This window comes from Lynx canadensis, chromosome B2, assembly GCF_007474595.2.
Source record: "Lynx canadensis isolate LIC74 chromosome B2, mLynCan4.pri.v2, whole genome shotgun sequence".
Taxonomy (NCBI): Eukaryota; Metazoa; Chordata; class Mammalia; order Carnivora; family Felidae; genus Lynx; species Lynx canadensis.
The window spans coordinates 80,972,517-80,991,263 of NC_044307.1; the positions used below are offsets into that span (position 1 = coordinate 80,972,517).

Here is an 18,747-nt window from a genome sequence, read left to right on the forward strand (position 1 = left end):
GCCTAAAAGAGGTCTGTGCTTCATGAGATTATATGCAAATTTTTGTGAATGTACATTACTGCTTTTTCTAAGGAGAGGGGGTCCATAGCTTTACTACATTCCCAAGGGGTTCATGAATAGCATACCATACCTACCAAAAAAGAAAAATCACCTTGAGAATTACAGCCTAAGATGGAGCCCTGAAAACTACTCAAAGAAAGTATTCATTTGGTTCCTGTTCAGATACAATTTTTAAGTTAAGACACAATGATTTTAGAAAATACATAAATTTTATTGTATTTTAAACTGATTCACTGGAATGGGGATGCCACATTTTCAGTGGCATTTAGTTCAGGCTTTTTCTTTTATTAAATTGATGCATCCCTCAGAATTCAGCAAATTAGAGGATTCATAAATTTTGTTCCATGATTTAAGTTAAAGTATTCTAATTATCACAATTTCATATTGTAAAATATTTGGAAATAAAATGCTTCTTAAGTAATGTAGATTTAAAGCAAAGACAATTTGTGGTGTCCAGGTGGCTCAGTTGATTAAGTGTCCTACTCTTCATTTTAGCTCATGATCTCACAATTTCCTGAGTTCAAGCCCCATGTCAGGTTCTGCGCTGGGCATGAAGCCTGCTTAAGATTCTCTCTCTCCCTCTCATGAGGGCTCTGTCCAAAAAAAAAAAAAAAAAAAAAGCAGAGCAAAGCCAAGCCAATTAAATTTAGTAAGGCACTTTATGGAACTTCTGAAGCCAACAGGAAACATTTATCTAATAAGTAGGAATACCAAAAATGTATTTTAAAAAAAGAAAATATGATGAGGAGGAATCATCACTGCTATAATATAAAGTAGACCATTCAGCAATAGGCTTCAAGGCTACACTGCGAATTGCTTAGAAAAAAACTAACTACAGAAAAAAAACACAAATGTTTACAAGACGTAATTGACAATCTGATCCATTGTTAGAGGGGAATTAAACCATCACTATTGAACAGAATTTCATCAGCTAAGGTAAATGGGTTCATATAGGGATTTTTTATAACAAATATTAAAAGGTAACCAAATATAGAAACCCATGCGAAAAATATATAATAATAAATGCTAATGTGTAAAATGACTAGGTTGGCTCAGTTGAGCATGCAACTTTTGATCTCGCATGCTCGTGCGGGATCATGAGTTTGAGCCCCACATTGGGTATAGAGATTACTTTAAAAAATAAAATAAAATAAAAATAAAATAAAAATAAAATGATTGGCATTTTAAAAAAATGTATCATAGAAAATGCTCATCACTAATAAAGAAAATGAAATTTTAGCTGATTCATTAAAGTAACAAGGATAAAACAATGGATTTCATTATATTTAGAAAAAAAAAAGAAAACTCCATGTTAAACTATCCCAAGCATGCACATTTACTAAGCTGCTGGTAGAATTATGAATGGGACCATCCTTCTGGAGAGCAACCTGGCCATAACCAATGAGAACTATGAATTTCCTTATTTCCACTTTCAGAAATACAACTCAAGGAAATAATTCTAAAAAATGTCATTTTAACAAAAACACAGTATCTTTAGATGTACTGTCGTAAGAGTGTGAGACTAAGAAAAGCCCACATGCCCTTCAGAGGTCATTAAAAAAACAAAACAAAACATTGACTTAATGGAATCTTTTCTGCTTAATTCATACTGTGGATGTATAGATAAAATTACTACTATAACTTGTGAACAAAAGTCCTACAGAAAGTAAGTAGAACTCAGGGGTATTTATATTCTTATTTAGATAATGCAGTAAGTATATCTTGAGTATTCTCAGCAGGATCAGAATTCAATTCAGAATTCATAATTAGTTGAAATATTAGATCCATTAAATCTTATGTATCTTTATAAAGAAAACCTGGAGGGGCGCCTGGGTGGCTCAGTCGGTTGGGCGTCCGACTTCGGCTCAGGTCACGATCTCACGGTCCGAGAGTTCGAGCCCCGCATCGGGCTCTGTGCTGACAGCTCAGAGCCTGGAGCCCGTTTCAGATTCTGTGTCTCCCTCTTTCTCTACCCCTCCACTGTTCATACTCTGTCTCTGTCTCAAAAATAAATAAACGTTAAAAAAAAAAAAAAGAAAGAACACCTGGAAATAAAATCTTTACTTAGTTTCCCATTTTATAAATTTTTTTAACATTATTTTTGAGAGACAAGACAGAGCATGAGCAAGTGAGGAGCAGAGAGACAGGGAGACACAGAATCTGAAACAGGCTCCAGGCTCTGAGCTGTCATCACAGAGCTCAACGCAGGGCTCAAACCCACAAACCATGAGATCACGACCTGAGCCGAAGGTGAACGCTTAACAGACTGAGCCACCCAGGCATCCCTCTAGTTTCCCATTTTATCCTGCACAGTTTTTTGCCCTTTTTTAAAAAGTTTATTTATTTTTGAGAGAGAGAATGAGAGAGCGCATGGAGAAGGGGAGGGACAGAGAAAAAGGGAGAAAGAATCCCAAGTAGGCTCTGTACTGTCAGCATGGAGCCTGATGCAGGGCTCGACCTCACAAACAGTGAGATCATGACCTAAGCCAAAATCAAGAGTTGGATGCTTAATCACTGAGTCACCCAGGCGCCCCTATACTGCAGTTTATTAAATCCTTTTTTTTTTTTTAAACGTTTATTTATTTTTGAGACAGAGAGAGACAGAGCATGAACAGGGGAGGGGCAGAGAGAGAGGGAGACACAGAATCTGATACAGGCTCCATGCTCTGAGCTGTCAGCACAGAGCCTGACACAGGGCTCGAACTCACAGACCGTGAGATCATGACCTGAGCTGAAGTCGGACACTTAACTGACCGAGCCACCCAGACGCCCCTGTTAAATCCTTTTTTAAAAGTTTACTTATTTTGAGAGAGAGAGAGAGAGAGAGAGAGAGAGAGAGAAGGAGCAGGAGAAGGGCAGAAAGAGACAGAGAGAGAATCCAAAGCAGGCTCCACACTATCAGTACAGAGCCCAACTTGGGGCTGGAACTCACAAACCGTGAAATCATGACCTGAATTGAAACCAAGAATTAGACACTTAACTGACTGAGCCATCCAGGTGCCCCTGCATAGTTTTTAAGAATGTTTTTACACTGTGCCAACCTGATTCATTTCCAGATGATAAAAAATCAAGCCACTTCTCCCTTACTCTCCCTTGCTCTCTCAGGAACCCTAATGCTTCCCCAAAAAAGTTGCTGCCATGTAGCCTACAGAGCTTAGAGCAAACAAGCACCTTAAGATCAAGCAGCAAGGTTCAGAGTTAAGTCCTAGAGACCCCAATACCAAACGGCGTGTGGAGAAACTGTTCGCTCAGTCAAGCATGAAGCCCACTAGTGATGGAGCAAACATGGCAGTGTAATGGCAGTTGCATTCTCTGCCATTCTTATCATAATCAAAATAACTCATAAAAGTAAGCAGCCCATAGAAGATAAAGAGGTTACATCCTAGAGGGATCCAGCCCCAATACAGAGCCAAAAGATAAACCATGCTTGTGTAGTAATTTGTTTTCTTCTTTAACCGAAATTCTCATAATAAATGCACCATTGCAAACAGCACACAACCAAGGTAAGTCAGGAGTTCTGAGTGTGGGCCTTGGACAAACGTTATTAGCATCAACTGAGAACTTATAGAAAGGCAAATTCTCATGTCCTACCCCAGACCAACTGAAACAGACACTCTAGGTGTGAGGCCCAGGAAGCTTTATTTCTACAAGCCCTCCAGGTGAGTCTGGAACTCAAAGAAGCAAATATCCTTTTACATTCTTTCAGAAAGAGATAAAAGGAAGAGAAGAAAAAGAAGAAAGAGAAGAGAATAGAAATGATGAGATCCAAAAAACTATGTATTATGGCTTGAAATCAGACTGGATTCTTTTTTTTTTTTTTAAATGTTTGTTTACTTCTTGAGAGAGAGAGACAGAATGTGAGCGGGGGAGGGGCAGAGAGAGCGGGAGACACAGAATCCAAAGCAGGCTCCAGGCTCCAAGCTGTCAGCACAGAGCCCGATACGGGGCTTGAACTCACGAACTGCGAGATCATGACCTGAGCCGAAGTCGACACTTAACCAACTGAGTCACCCAGGCGCCCCAGAACTGGATTCTAAATTTAGCCATTCAATACACAAACACACATCTCATGATAAATGTTAAGTGGACATATTATAATCGTTTCACAATAGGTACAAATATCAAATCATGTGGTGTACCTAAAATTGATATGATGTTACATGTTGATTATACCTCAATAAAAAAACATGCATGTAGGGGCACCTGGGTGGCTCCATCAGTTAAGCACCCTACTCTTGATTTCAGCTCAGGTAATGATTTCATGGTTCATGACTTTGAGCCCTGGGTCAGGCTCTATGATGACACTGAGGAGCCTGCTTGGAATTCTCTCTGTCCCTCCCACAGTACACGCACCCTCTCTCCCTCCCTCTCTCTCTCTCTCAAAACAAATAAATAAGCATTTTAAAAAAATATATGCATATATACATCGAAGCAATTTAGGCTAAAGAACTTTATAATAAACGTTTTGACCCTTACCAGATATCTTAAAAATTGCTAAATCTAGGTTTTAGGTATACAGAAGTTTTTTTTAATATTATTTTTTGATTTGCTTATGTTTGAAAATTTTTATAATGAAATTTTTAAATAAAGTTAATAATAAAATTAGTCAATGATAAAGAAATGCAGTTTAAAAGTATATAAGCATTTTTGGGGCACCTGGGTGGCTCAGTTGGTTAAGCATCTGACTCTTAATTTCAGTTCATGTCATGATCTCACAGTTCATGGGATCGAGCCCCACATCAGGCTCCTTGCTGACAGCACAGAGCCTGCTTAGGATTCTTTCTCTCCCTCTCTCTCTGCCCCTCTCCCACTTGTGCTCTCTCATTCAAAATAAATAAACATAAAAATTTTTTTCATAAAAAAAAGTCTATAACATTTCTGAAGGTGGTAATGACTAAAATTTAAACCAAATCTTCCTCATCTCTGAAGAACAAATATACTTTAAATAAAGAGAGCCAATAGGCAAAACAAAAAAGCTACAATTTAAAAACCTTGGTAAAGGAGGCAATATGAAGAAGGGACACTTAAGTGGAAGATAACAAATATCCTGTTTTTTTTTTTTAATTTTTTTTTTAACGTTTATTTATTATTGAGAGACACAGAGTGTGAGAAGGGGAGGGGCAGAGAGAGAGGGAGACACAGAAGCCGAAGCAGGCTCCAGGCTCTGAGCACACAGCCCAACACGGGGCTCGAACTCACAAACTGCAAGATCATGACCCGAGCCGAAGTTGCTCGCCCAACCAACTGAGCCCATCCAGGCGCCCCCAAATAGCCTATTTTCTTACATCTATTTGTTCTCATTTCTCTATCTCCTCTTCTCCTTTTAACATGCCAACATATATACACTGCTAATGTCCTATACAACACCTCTCATTCCCAACATACAATCCCCTCCACCTCATAACCACCATTACAACCTGTACCAACTGAAAAAACTCACCTTTATGATCTACTTTGCCCAGAGACAATCCTGGACGAAGGTTATGGCTGATAATCTGAATTAAATCTTCACGACCTGTGCTTTGTGGGCACCATATTTCTGTAAACCTGTTTCTTAAGGCAGGAGACAACTACAAGAAACAAAAATTTCAATATGAATGGATACTTATGAGGAAAGTTAGAGAACAAATCCTTTGAAGAAATGTTAGCTGTGAGTCTAACAAATACCAAATGCTCCTCTTATTATCTCTACTAGTAGGTATAATTTATTAAAGGTCTATTTTGTCCTGGCTCCTTCCATATGTCATCTCATTAATCTCCACCACACCCCCCAACACCATATTCCCCCATCACTTTCTTTATAGACATACAGAACTTCAAGGTTTTATAGAGTAAATGGTGTAAGTTGAATTCTAGCCCCAGTGGGTGATTCCCAAACCTGAATACTTTCCTCTAAGCAAAGGCCATTCCTTTACCTTCAGTTACAAAACCAATGTTTTAGAGAAAATAAATGCTATTGTGCGATAAGGGGAGAGCTGTCTGAAGTCAGAGAAAACATCTTCTAAGTGGCTCAAAGAGGAACAGCCAAATTAGTAAGGAGGTACATATTTTACCTCTTGCATAACAAAGAATTGTTAGTTCTTCCAGTCTTATGGCCTTTGCTCTCAAAATGGATTCCTCTTACCCTTCCCCTATTAATAAGCATTTACAATGCCACATATGCACATAACTATTAGTTTATCATTGCTTGCCTATAACTTGATAAGCTCCATCCATCTATCTGGCCTACTGCAACAGGACCAGGAGCAATGCCTATACCCAGGAGCAGCTCAACCAAGACCCAGTGAATGTGTGAGTGTTCCCTGTTGCCATCCTAGACAAGCAGTGCTTCTGGTCTTCAGCATTCTACCTCACTCTGCTTGCTAGGTGTGCCAAAACAATAAAGAGCTTTCCCTTAGGTAAAAGTTGGCAATCTTTTTCTAAGAAAACTTAAACTATCTTAACCTAAGCTAACACACACAATGTCAAAATCAGATCTTTCTACGGGATTTCCATTTGCCAAGGAACCATTTTGTTTTGTTTTTTTTTAATGTTTATTTAATTTTGAGAAAGAGACAGAGTGCAACTGGCAGGGGGAGGGAGACAGAATCCAAAGCGGGTTCCAGGCTCTGAGCTGTCAGCACAGAGCCCAACAAAGAGCTCGAACTCACGAACTGTGAGATCATGACCTGAGCCAAAGACAGACGCTTAGCCGACTGAGCCACCCAGCCAACCCAGGAACCAGTTTTCACATTATGTTTGAAGCTGTGATATACTTTATTACGTCTCTTAAGACATTTCAAGAGGCACGCAATAATCTTTTCTTGTTACACTACAGAGGAAAATCAGCCCAAAACATCATGTTCACATTTCAGGGGTATCCACCAAATTACCAAGATTTTAATTACTTTCATTCACAATCACCTCCGTTCTCATCATCCCTGACCTATCACCACATTACCATTTTCCTAACTCTAACAGACCAGGATCGACACAGAGGAAGACTTCTCTACTGAGAGGCTTCATGAACCTGAAAGCTATGGTGTTCAGGGTATTGGATCCTGGCTGAATCCTAACACTACCCCATGAACAGAAGGAACTGCTTTCCACCCTTTCCTTTACCAATAGTCTAAGCATAACCCACAAATCCTTGGAGAGAACAGATAGGCTCCACTTGCAAAACCAGAAGAGGTTCCTGGCTGCAACATTTTTGTCACTCTAAAATCACTCAAAGCCACACTCGTGTTTAAGAAAGGAGACTCCAGAAGCAGAGTTTAAGATTAAATTAAAAAGATTAAATTTCAGTTTCGGAGCAGTGGGCGGCTCAGTCAGTTGAGCGTCTGACTCCAGATATCAGCTAAGTCGGGATCTCACTGTCATGAGATTAAGCCCCGTGTTGGGCTCTGTGTTGGGCTCTGTGTTGAGTGGAGCCTTCTTGGGATTCTCTCTCTCTGCCTCTCTCCTGCTGGTACCCTCTCTTGTGCATGTGTGAGCTCTCTCTCTCAAAATAAACTTTTAAAAAAAATAGATTAAATTTCAGTTTCATCTTTTCTCATCATGAAAGTAGGAAATAACTTTCTGTCAAAGTTCTTGTGAGAATTTGTTATGGTAACATATGTAAAGAGTTTGAGGTTGAGCAAAGCGACTGACACAATGAAATTTCAGACACATACACACCATGAGATGTAAAAATAAGGAAATGTTTTTGTCAGACTTCATTTTTGTAATAATTCTAAACTATCTTCTAGGCTTTAAATTATTACCCAATATAAAATTCCAAATGCATTTTTACATGTTATATTTACAGCTACCAGTGAACTGAGGTCAAAAACTGGAAAAAAATTATGCTTTAGGAACACAATTTTACCTCTTTTTTTCCAAAGTCGCCCCCAGGGTTCATGGTTGCTAAGATACGGAATTTCTTCCCAGCAGTCAACAGCTCTACCTCATTATCCTTGTCTTCTACACTGCCTTTTTCAGCTAATACCAAGGACTTTTCCACCTCAAGGACACTAAAAGAAAAATCGGAGAATTAAGATTAGAAAAGGCTCATGTACTCTTCTATTTTGTGGTCTTCAACATTCTTTTAAAAAGGAAAAAAGTTATCTCTTCTGCTGAGCTTTCACTTTAATAATTTCCTACCACAAATTTTTACATGACTCATTATCCCAATTCCTGTGTAATGGAACAATATTTCTGATCGAAAGAAAAAAAATTCCTTTTATCCATTTGTTTTAAAAATGCACAAAAATGCATTAAAAAAAACTCCATGCAAATATTCATGGCGGCATTATTCATAAAAGTAGAAACAACACAAATAGCATCAAGTGCTGAGTAAATAAAAATATGGTATAACTATACACTGGAATACTCTTAGGAATAAAAAGGAACAAACTACTAACATAGGTTACAACATGGATGAACCTCAAAACGATGCAAAGTGAGAGAAGAATCAATTTATATGAATGTGCTGAAAAGACAAATCTTTTCTCTTTTTTTGCAGAAAGTAAATTTTGCAGAAAGTTGCCTGGAGCAGGAGATGGCATCAGAAGTATACTGTAAAGGGGCCAAATAGATGCATCCTTCTGTGATGGTAGAAATATAAAACTGGGTTGTGGGGTCTCAAAACTAGTAAATTTACTAACCTATTGAATTATACATTTAACATGGATACATTTTATGGTGTGCAAATTAAACTTCAAAAAAGAAAAATAGATATACATCAAAATTCATACTGGTCTGAGATTTTAAGGCCTTGCAGCCATAACATTTAGAATTCTGATTCTAGTTCTTTCAAAGAATTTAGATAATGGTCACATAAAATTTGCCTTAAAAAAGTTGTAGGGGCACCTGGGTGGCTCAGTCGGTCAAGCATCTGACTTCAGCTCAGGTCATGATCTCATGGTTCATGAGCTCCAGCCCCATGTTGGGCTCTGTGCTGACAGCTCAGAACCTGGAGCCCACTTCAGATTCTGTGTCTCCCTCTCTCTCTCTGCCCCTCCCCTGCTCGTACTCTGTCTCTCTCTCTGAAAAAATAAACACCAAAAAAAAAAAAAAAAATTAAAAAAAAAAAAGTTGTAACTTGGGCTCATTTGTTTTAGCCCCAACACACCACAGTGCCATCTTTCTGATTACTGACAGCAAAACAGAAAAACTAGGCCCTTAAAGGACCCTGAGTGGTAAAGTCAAAACAAAACACAAAAACGGTAACTCATTATTATTTTCAAATATTTACCATGCACCTATGGAGAGTATTACTGTGCACAAGAATTAATATCTATAAAACCAGACCCAGTACAGACAGTATGTGATGGTACCATCAAAACACATTTGAAAATAGAACTGTAACCTATGATCTAGTAATTCCACATACTGGATATTTACCCAATAGAAAATGAAAACACTAATTCAAAAAGATATATATGCACACTCTATATTTTACTTTAGCATCAGTTACAACAGGCCAAATTGAAAGAAGCAAGTAGCCAAATGTGATATCTCCCCGATAGATGAATGATTAGAGAAACATGGTATATATACATATTACAATGGGATATTTCTTCAGCCAATAAAAAGGAATGTAATCCTGCCATTTGCAACAATATGGATAGAACCCAGAGGGGTACAGATGCTAAATTAAGTAAGTCAGAAAGAACAAATATAATGATGTCACTCCTAAGTGTAGGAATGTTCAAGAAAGAAACAAATAGAAAAAAAGAGACAAACCAAGGAAACCAGACTCTTAACTATAGAGAAAAAAACTGATGGTTACCAGAGGAGAGGTAGTTGGGGGGATGGGTGAAATAGTTGAAGGAGATTAAGAGTATACGTATCACGATGAGCACTGTGTAACATATAGATTACTGAATCACTACATTATACACCTACCTGAAACTAATATAACACTGTGTTAACTAGATGGGAATTTTTTAATTTTAAATTAGTTTAAAAAATAAATAAATAACCAGACCATCACAAACATCAAACACAGGGTAAATCTCTTACACATATACCTGTTGAGTCTTTCCAGAACAGAGTCGTCAGCCAGTGAGATTTCATCCAAGAGAAAAAAGCCATCCTCACTTCATGGCCAGAAACTAGAGGACCATCATGCCACTCAAAAAGTCTTGATGTATCAATTTCTTCCTACAATTTGGAAAAGAGGGGTGTGAAATTAAGAGCAGATGGCTCCACAAGATTCTGCAGAAATTAACGGTTCTAAACATAAGGAAGAAAGCCTGTACAACAGGATGCTCATGAAGGCCTCTTGTAGACAAGTGAAAATCTAAAGATACATATCAAACTCAAATCAAAAATCTCACCATTAAACAAATTCCACAGCTGATTCATGCACAGAACCAACTGCAGTTCTTCAAATGAATAAACACATCATTTATTACTGGACAAACTTGTCCTTTGGCTTCGTCTCACTGGTCGCAGCCCTCCCAGGAAATCCGATGTCTCATGTGTAAGTGGCAGTTAACAGAGTATAGTTTCTGATTTGCCAAGCCTGCAAACATCTGACAGACAGTAGTTTTCCCACACCTGTTAGAAATACACACCAGTATTGTAAGGACCATAAATTCCAAACACACACCCACAAACACCCCAGTGAGCAAAAGAGGGGAGCCCTGGTGAAGGCCTCACTAGAGCAGACACTGCAGGCCAACCCAGGACCTCTGCACCCTGGGCTAAGGGTACCCTTCCCCCAAACACCCGCACCCCTACAACGTTCCTTATCTAGAAAGCAAATACTGCATGAATTTCATTCTTTCCTACTTCTAATAACACCAACCAATGGATGGGAGAGAAATCCAATCCTTACAGACTTCAAGTGATAGTATCTCATCTGCTGTTCTGTATATGTCTATAGAATGAATGTCACGATTCAGAAGAATTACAAAGAAAAAAAAACTGCTCTAATGAGATAATGCAAGAAACCTTTTTTCCATCACAAGTCTGAAGGAAAAGTAAACCATAGACTCTTCCGTGCCCTTTAAAAAAAAAAAAGAGGAGGGAAAAGGACAAGAAAAAACAAAGATTGTTATTCCTGATAACCCTTCAGAGATAACTCAAGTACTCCCATGGAACTGAACTGATCCATCATAATGAGGTTCCAGTCCACAGAAGCAGAGGGAACTTACCCAGTGTCCCCAACCAGTAGCACGTGGTTCACCAAATTCCAGCGCCCTCCTACCAGCATGCCGTCTCCGCATGCCCCGCAGTCCACACAATGTGGCGAACTCAGATTCCAACATGGATACCCGAGTGGACAATTTACCTATAAAAGGCAGAATAAATATTTAGCTTCTAGTAAGAGTACAACTCAATTCATTTCTCTAGATATTTTGAACCTACTCACTCAGTAATTTTAAGACATTTTCTTTGGAGAAAGGGATTGAGGACACAATTTTTTCTGAAATGTTTTTCAATAACTTCTTGAATCACATCAATTTCCTCCTGCTTCCTGACCTCGGCCTGCGAGAAGCATAAAACCTAAAAAAAGAAAGAAACAAAGAAACAAAGAAGAAGAAAGAAAAGAAAGAAAGAAAGAAAGAAAGAAAGAAAGAAAGAAGAATCATCAAGTGTCAAGTTATAATACCGAGGATGTTCAGAATACAGAACAGAACTCTTATAAGCTTGCAGGGTTGAGGGTATCTAAGAACTATTCGGACAATTGGGAAAACCACTTACTGCAAATAACCAAATTTGGATGCCTTGGTGTCCCAGCAACAGGACTTCCAGGTAGACCCAAACACAAATAAACATGTGTGCACCAAAAGATATATAGAGGAAAGTTCAGGGCAGTTTAATTCATAACAGCTAAAAAGGGGAAAACCCAAACGTCCATCAACAAGAGAATGAATAAATATATTATGGTATCCCTGTACAACGGGTTACAATAATAAGAAAAAAAAAAAAATGAAGTCCTGATACACAGAGCAGCGTGACTGAACCTCACATTAGACTGAGTGAAAAGCCAAGCCTAAGGAGTACATACTGCATGACACGAGTTGAAGCTCAAGCACAGGCAAATCAAAGCAGTGGTGATAGATGTCAAAGCAGCGGTTACCTCCAAGGGAGGTTAAGACTGCAAGAGCATGAAGGAATCTTTGAGGCACTGAAAATATTCTAAACCTTGGTCTAGATGATGATTCACGTGGACACATACATATGTAAAAAAAATAGATCTTCCTTGTACATGAAAAAATAGAGCACTGCATTCATTTTACTGTACGCTATACCTTGACTAAAAAGTTTTCCTTTTAAAGTTTTCTAAAAAATATGTTCCTCCATCTATCTACTCTTTACCAGTAAAGAAAAAAAAAAAAAAAACAACAACAAAACTCTCAAGGGTTAGTTGTACTCTCCTTATTAAGGATTCTATTAATGACTCATTAGTACCTTTCAAATCAGAAGATTCTGAAATGCTTTCTTTCCTAGGATATAGAGAAACATATAAATTCTTCCCATGGATTAAACCAAAATGACCAATCAGGAGTCTCATGACATAACTGCTTCCTCTCAAACTCGATATTACCTGACCAAACCTGTCAGCTTTCTGTATAAGACAGAAGCACCACTATCCATGGTTACCGAGTTGTAGATAAATGGTCAACAGAGACACCACCAGCCATTTGCCTAAAGTCTTATGGGCACTGTGCCCTATCTGACTCCTACATGGAGGCACCTAAACCAAAGAGAAAACTGTAAAAATCCAAACATATTAACACAGATGCCTACAGAAAAGAACCATTTTCAAAAGCACTTTGCACTTGAGGGAGAAAGACTAAATCTGGAATACCTAGTAAAATATGTATATAGATCACATTTGGGAAAAACTATTTTAATAGAAGTTAAATATCTAACATAACTAAATGGTTTGAGAACATCCGATTGAAAACATACCATCATTGGCTAAATGCTGTAGCCAGTCATACTCTTTCTCAGTCTGTTCAGCCAATCTGTATCTTTCAGCCCATCGAAACAGATCACGAAGGGTGATGAAGCCCTGTTTTCCAGCAAACACTGAAGAACTTCTGCGATAGGACTATTACAATATCAAAACAAATGAAAAAGAGTGATGGCAAGCACACTGTACAACCTATATAAAATTTTTTAGCAAACATAAGCTCCCATGAAAATGGTTCATCCCAGGGCGGCTGGGTGACTCAGTCGGTTAAGCGTCCAACTTCGGCTCAGGTCATGATCTCATGTCTTGTGGGTTCGAGCCCCACATCGGGCTCTGTGCTGACAGCTCAGAGCCTGGAGCCTGCTTCAGATTCTGTGTCTCCCTCTCTCTCTGCCCTTCCCCTGCTCATACTGTGTCTCTCTCTCAAAAACAAACATTAAAAAAAATTTTTTTTAAGTAAATGGAAAGTAATCCTTTGAAGATAAATATTCAAACTCATACATAAGAATATTAACAATGGAATTTCAAATCACAACACCAAAAAAAAAAAAAAAAAAAAAAAGGAATTCCATCTCCTATATCATACAGAAAAAGTTATGAATACAAATGGTGGCAAACATTACCCATAATTTGGGAACATAGAGGAGTATAACTGCTAATTATTATTAGCTTTCTAGAAGGTAAATGTGTATTAATTCTGATAACACTTCTAACACCTTAAAATGGGATACAAAAAACAAAAAAGTGTAGCTCTGCATAGCTGACAAGGCCGAGACATGAAAAAGGTATGTTTAGTTATGTCCATTCAAGGACTAGCTCCATTTAAAAAACAAAAACTGTAGTTTGTCAATGCCAAATCCCAACCTAAACAAAATGTTCCAACATTATCAACAAGTAGGGAACTGTTATCACATACAATTATGAGAAAATTTTTAACACGATATTAAATTATTCATTTATAAAACCAAAAAGTGGATATTAACGGAACACATTTTAAAGATACTATCTGTACTGTGAGGAAAAAAAAATTAACAGACGGGAGAATGCTATCAAATTTTAAATTTTGATCATCAAATATAATCAATACATTCCATTTGAAACTAAGTGATAGGTGAAATACCTGAAGGTCCAGCATGACTTTAACCAACTTGCTACAATAGGAGGGTGGCAAACTGCAGCGCTTATGCAAGATTGTCTCCAGCTCAGAACTAGGCAGTTCATCAAAATGCAGCTCCACAAACCGATTCCTGAAGGCTCTAGAAAGCACCTAGGAAACACATCAGAAAAAAACAGTTTCCAAAACAGAGGCTCTGCTATTCACCAGAAAAAGAAAAACCCTTCAAAAGAAGCAAAAAAAAAATTTCAGTCGTATCAAGGAAGATTTACTACTCAATGGGGTAACAAATGGAGTAAGGGGTAAATGCTACATACCTTTCTGCCTCCATAAAGTCCTGGGGGATTTTGGGTAGCAAAAAGCATGAACCGAGGGTGAGCTTTAACAACTTCTTGTGTTTCTGTGATGAGCAATTCACGGTTATCATCCAGTAATCTGTTCAGTGCCTCTAACACATCGGTAGGGGCCAAATTTAATTCATCTAAAATAATCCAATAGCCCTTTCTCATAGCATCAATAAGAATACCTTAAAAAACAAACACTGAGAATTAGTACATAAGTTAGTCCAAGGTTTTAAAAAAATGTAATATACAAATCAACCAATACTAGAACATTAAATTTCAAAACAAATTACTCCCTACAGTTAGTCACGCCTCAAGATAACTTGTGACACTGAGTTATCAAGGAAGCACAATTTTTAATCAAAGTAATCCTTTTTATTTCACACAGAAGGGGAGCTAAGGCTGACAAATATCACATTTTCAACTTATTCCACCCCCCCCCCCGCAGTCCAATTTCATTTAAATTACCACATTCCCATATCTATTCTCAGCTTCCCCTCTGTTCAACATTCACCCCGTTCTGAGTCTCTAGGAAATGAAGTAGCAGTTCAACTGCACTCTACAAAACTTGGCAGTAGTCCTGTGTACAACTGATGAGATCAGTGGGGCTCAAAGGAAGCTGGACCCCTCACCATCATTCTTTAACCAGGGAAATCAGAGAAAAAGAAAAACCAGCTGTTATGGCAAAGGTCATGTACCTCAATTGGAAAGGATAAAGATTACCTGGGGAAATGGGTTTCAAAGAATGAATATCCACACACATGGAATGAAATAATAATCCTACCTTCTTTAAACACAAGCTTCCCTGAAGAGTCAGATGTGTAACAACCAATATACTCCTGAATATCTGTGTGTTCGTGATTGTTAATACGCACACAATGGTTACCAGTAGCTGCTGCCAGCCACCGGATCAGGCTTGTTTTACCAACTGATGTCTCTCCCTGAATCAACACTGGATAGGTTCTTCAAAACACGAAACAATAAACCAATTTAAGAAAAAAAAGAAAGAAACCAGAATTAATTCAAGTAGTTTTAAAAAAGAATACAGAATCTATCAGCATAAAAGAATATGTTTATATACCTATGCATCACTAATGGAATGTTTCTTAAGTTCTGAGAAATTTCTATATAAAAATGGTTCCTTAAAAAATACAGAGGAAAACAATCTCAACCTTTCTTGCAGTACTTATGAGAAACAGTAAATGGAAATAGCTATTACTCACTTAAATAACGGGAGACAAGTATTCATCAGCCCAATACTGGAAAGCAACTTTAAAGATGGCCAAAATAATTGGTGGGTGTTGCTCCCACCAAAGATATAACTAGAACAATGCTTTGTGCCAGGAGAAAAGCGACACGTAGCCAGCGAACAACAAATACAGCACTTGAAAAATTATGGAAGTAAGACTAGAATGTCATTAATGCCCATTCTGGTAAAGCTTCAGAGCAGCAAGAGAAAAGGTCCACATACCCTGCAGAAACCACTCGGACTATGTCTCTCAGGTTTAGCTTAACAGAAGACGTAAGAATGTAGGTCTCATCTATTGTAGGTTCCCTGTCTCCACCGAAATCCAGTATCCTTCGACTTGGATAAGACGACCTCCTTTGGTTCTGGAATAGGCTGAAAGACACAAGTTAGAGAAATAACCCCATAGTCCAATGACCACTATGGCTTCTTTCAGAAAGGAGTGTAAGGTAGGAAAAGAAATTATCACCAAGAATGCTGCCCTGTTCTGAATGCTTTCAGCATTAAAGCCATAGGTGAAATGTGAAAATAAATTATTCTGAGGAATGAGATCAAAACAATGACAAGTGACACATACTCGTGTTAAAATCCAGGTGGGTGGTAGGTGTGTATGAGGAAGAAACTGAATCAAGTAAATTCTCAAATAATTTATGATTCAGTTCTTTTCTTTCACCTATTAAATTTCCCACTCTGATGAAGTACTTTGATCAAAAACATGTACTTCATATAAACCATGTTCCTAAAAACAGGACCAACATTGAATTGAGGGAAATGGCCTTTGCATTATTTTATCCTGGACTTCCTGGAAGACATTAAACAAACAAACAAATAATAAAAGCCACCATCTAGAGAAATTAATCTATTCAGAATAATATTGTGGGGGCACCTGGGTGGCTCAGTCAATTAAGCGTCCGACTTCAGCTCAGGTCATGATCTCTCGGTCCGTGGGTTCGAGCCCCACATCTGGCTCTGTGCTGACAGCTCAGAGCCTGGAGCCTGCTTCGGATTCTGTGTCTCCCTCTCTCTCTGCCCCTCCCCTGCTCATGCTCTGTCTCTCTCAGTCACAAAAAATAAATTAAAAACATTAAAAAAAATTTTTTTTTAAAAAGAATAATATTGTGGGTGACAGCATAATCTTTTGAATATATGAAGTTGATTTCTACAAAACTCTCATTTTCATAGATCAAAAATGGTGAGATCTATAACTACAAAGAAGTGCTCTCCTCAAACATTTAGTTCCCTAACTTGAAGCACCATTGCAGTTACTGCTTTTAAGGGCTCCTCTACTGAGCTCAGGAGCAGTGGGGAAAAAGAATATTTAAGCCTCCAATCACATGTAACCATGAGGAACACACACAAAAAAAATGGTATTGAGATAATAATCAAAGCAAGCTTGAGTCTTTTTTTCAATGTTTTCATGTTTTACCAAAAGTAAATATTCATGTGTTACGTGTATAATTTTTACAGTTTATTTATGTTGAGAGACAGAATGTATGTGCATGTGGGGCGCCTGGCTGGCTCAGTTGGTTGGGCAGCCGACTTCGGCTCGGGTCATGATCTCACGGTCCATGAGTTCGAGCCCCACGTCGCGCTCTGTGCTGACAGCTCAGAGCCTGGAGCCTGTTTCAGATTCTGTGTCTCCCTCTCTCTGACCCTCCCCCGTTCATGCTCTGTCTCTCTCTGTCTCAAAAATAAATAAACGTTAAAAAAAAAAAAAAAAAAAAAAAGAATGTATGTGCATGTGAATGGGGGAAGAGACAGAGAGAAAAGAAAACTTCCAAGCCCCAACATGGGGCTTGATCTCATGAACCAAACCATGAGATCATGACCTGAGCCGCAATCAAGAGTTGGATGCTTAACTAACTGAGCCATGCAGGCGCCCCATTTGTATAATTTTAAAAAAAAAATTTTTTTTTAACGTTTATTTATTTTTGAGACAGAGAGACAGAGCATGAACAGGGGAGGGGCAGAGAGAGGGAGACACAGAATCTGAAACAGGCTCCAGGCTCTGAGCTGTCAGCACAGAGCCTGACGCGGGGCTTGAACTCAGACAGTGAGATCATGACCTGAGCCGAAGTCGGACGCTTAACCGACTGAGCCACCCAGGCGCCCCAAATTTTTAAAGAGGAAAATATATTGAATCTAAAGTAGTCCAAAGTCCCTAAGGCTCTTTCTTCCTACAAAGGAATGAATCAACATAAAAAAGCATTTATTTGGTAAACTTACTCTGCATCTTTCAGTCCTATGTTATCCTATAATTTCCTTTGTCAAACTGAAATAGTTGCATTTTAATTTAGAAATTTTATTTTATTTTAGAGAGAGCATGAGAGAGAGAATGTGCACAAATGGGGGAGGGGCTAGTGAAAGGGAGGGGGGTGGGGGAGGGAGAAACCCAAACAGGCTCCATGCTCAGCACAGGGCTCGATCCTATGACCCTGAGATCATAACCTGAGCCGAAATCAAGAGTTGGGCACTCAACCAACTGAGTGACACAGGCAACCCAGTTACTGTGTTTAATGGGGGGGGAGCCCAACCATCAATCAGATGTGAAGTGTGTACACAAATTATGGTACAAGCAACAAAATACTATGTAACCTTTAGAAACCATGTCACAGTGATCTCAGGTACAGAAACAAAACTGTATCCAGTATACAGTTAGGCTAAGAAAAGAAGCTACAGAACAGTCTTATGAGACGGTCCTTTTTAATTTTTTTTTAAGTTTCATTTATTTATTTTGAAACAGAGAAAGAATAAGTGGGGAGGAGCAGATAGAGGACAGAGAAAGAACCCTAAGTAGGCTCCATGCTCAGTGTGGTGCTCTATGCGGGGCTCAATCTCATCACTGAGATCACAACCTGAGCTGATATCAACAGCTGGGCGCTTAACCAACTGAGCCACCCAGGTGCCCCAAGATGATCCTTTTAAAATCATTTATATTAGATATGTGTATTAGAATTTGACTCTAAGTGGAATAAGTCAGAAAGACAAATGCCATATGATTTCACTCATATATGAGTCTGAAGAAACAAAAAACAACAAAAAGACAAACCAAAAAACAGACTCTTAACTATAGAGAACAAACTGATGATTACCA

The 18,747-nt window shown here is 38.4% G+C and overlaps 1 protein-coding gene across 1 annotated transcript in view; it reads right to left on the reverse strand.

The window, feature by feature from the left end:
- MDN1 (midasin AAA ATPase 1) overlaps positions 1-18,747 on the reverse strand; it is a 175,975-nt gene that overhangs the window by 93,798 nt on the left and 63,430 nt on the right. The window contains 19 exon segments of the mRNA XM_030315968.1: positions 5,501-5,630; positions 7,907-8,051; positions 10,053-10,120; positions 10,123-10,187; positions 10,449-10,505; positions 10,508-10,584; positions 11,184-11,206; positions 11,208-11,320; positions 11,402-11,434; positions 11,437-11,457; positions 11,460-11,511; positions 11,513-11,535; positions 12,949-13,090; positions 14,073-14,219; positions 14,384-14,592; positions 15,192-15,370; positions 15,879-15,972; positions 15,975-16,013; positions 16,016-16,028. Coding sequence (XP_030171828.1) covers positions 5,501-5,630; positions 7,907-8,051; positions 10,053-10,120; positions 10,123-10,187; positions 10,449-10,505; positions 10,508-10,584; positions 11,184-11,206; positions 11,208-11,320; positions 11,402-11,434; positions 11,437-11,457; positions 11,460-11,511; positions 11,513-11,535; positions 12,949-13,090; positions 14,073-14,219; positions 14,384-14,592; positions 15,192-15,370; positions 15,879-15,972; positions 15,975-16,013; positions 16,016-16,028 — 1,630 coding nt within the window.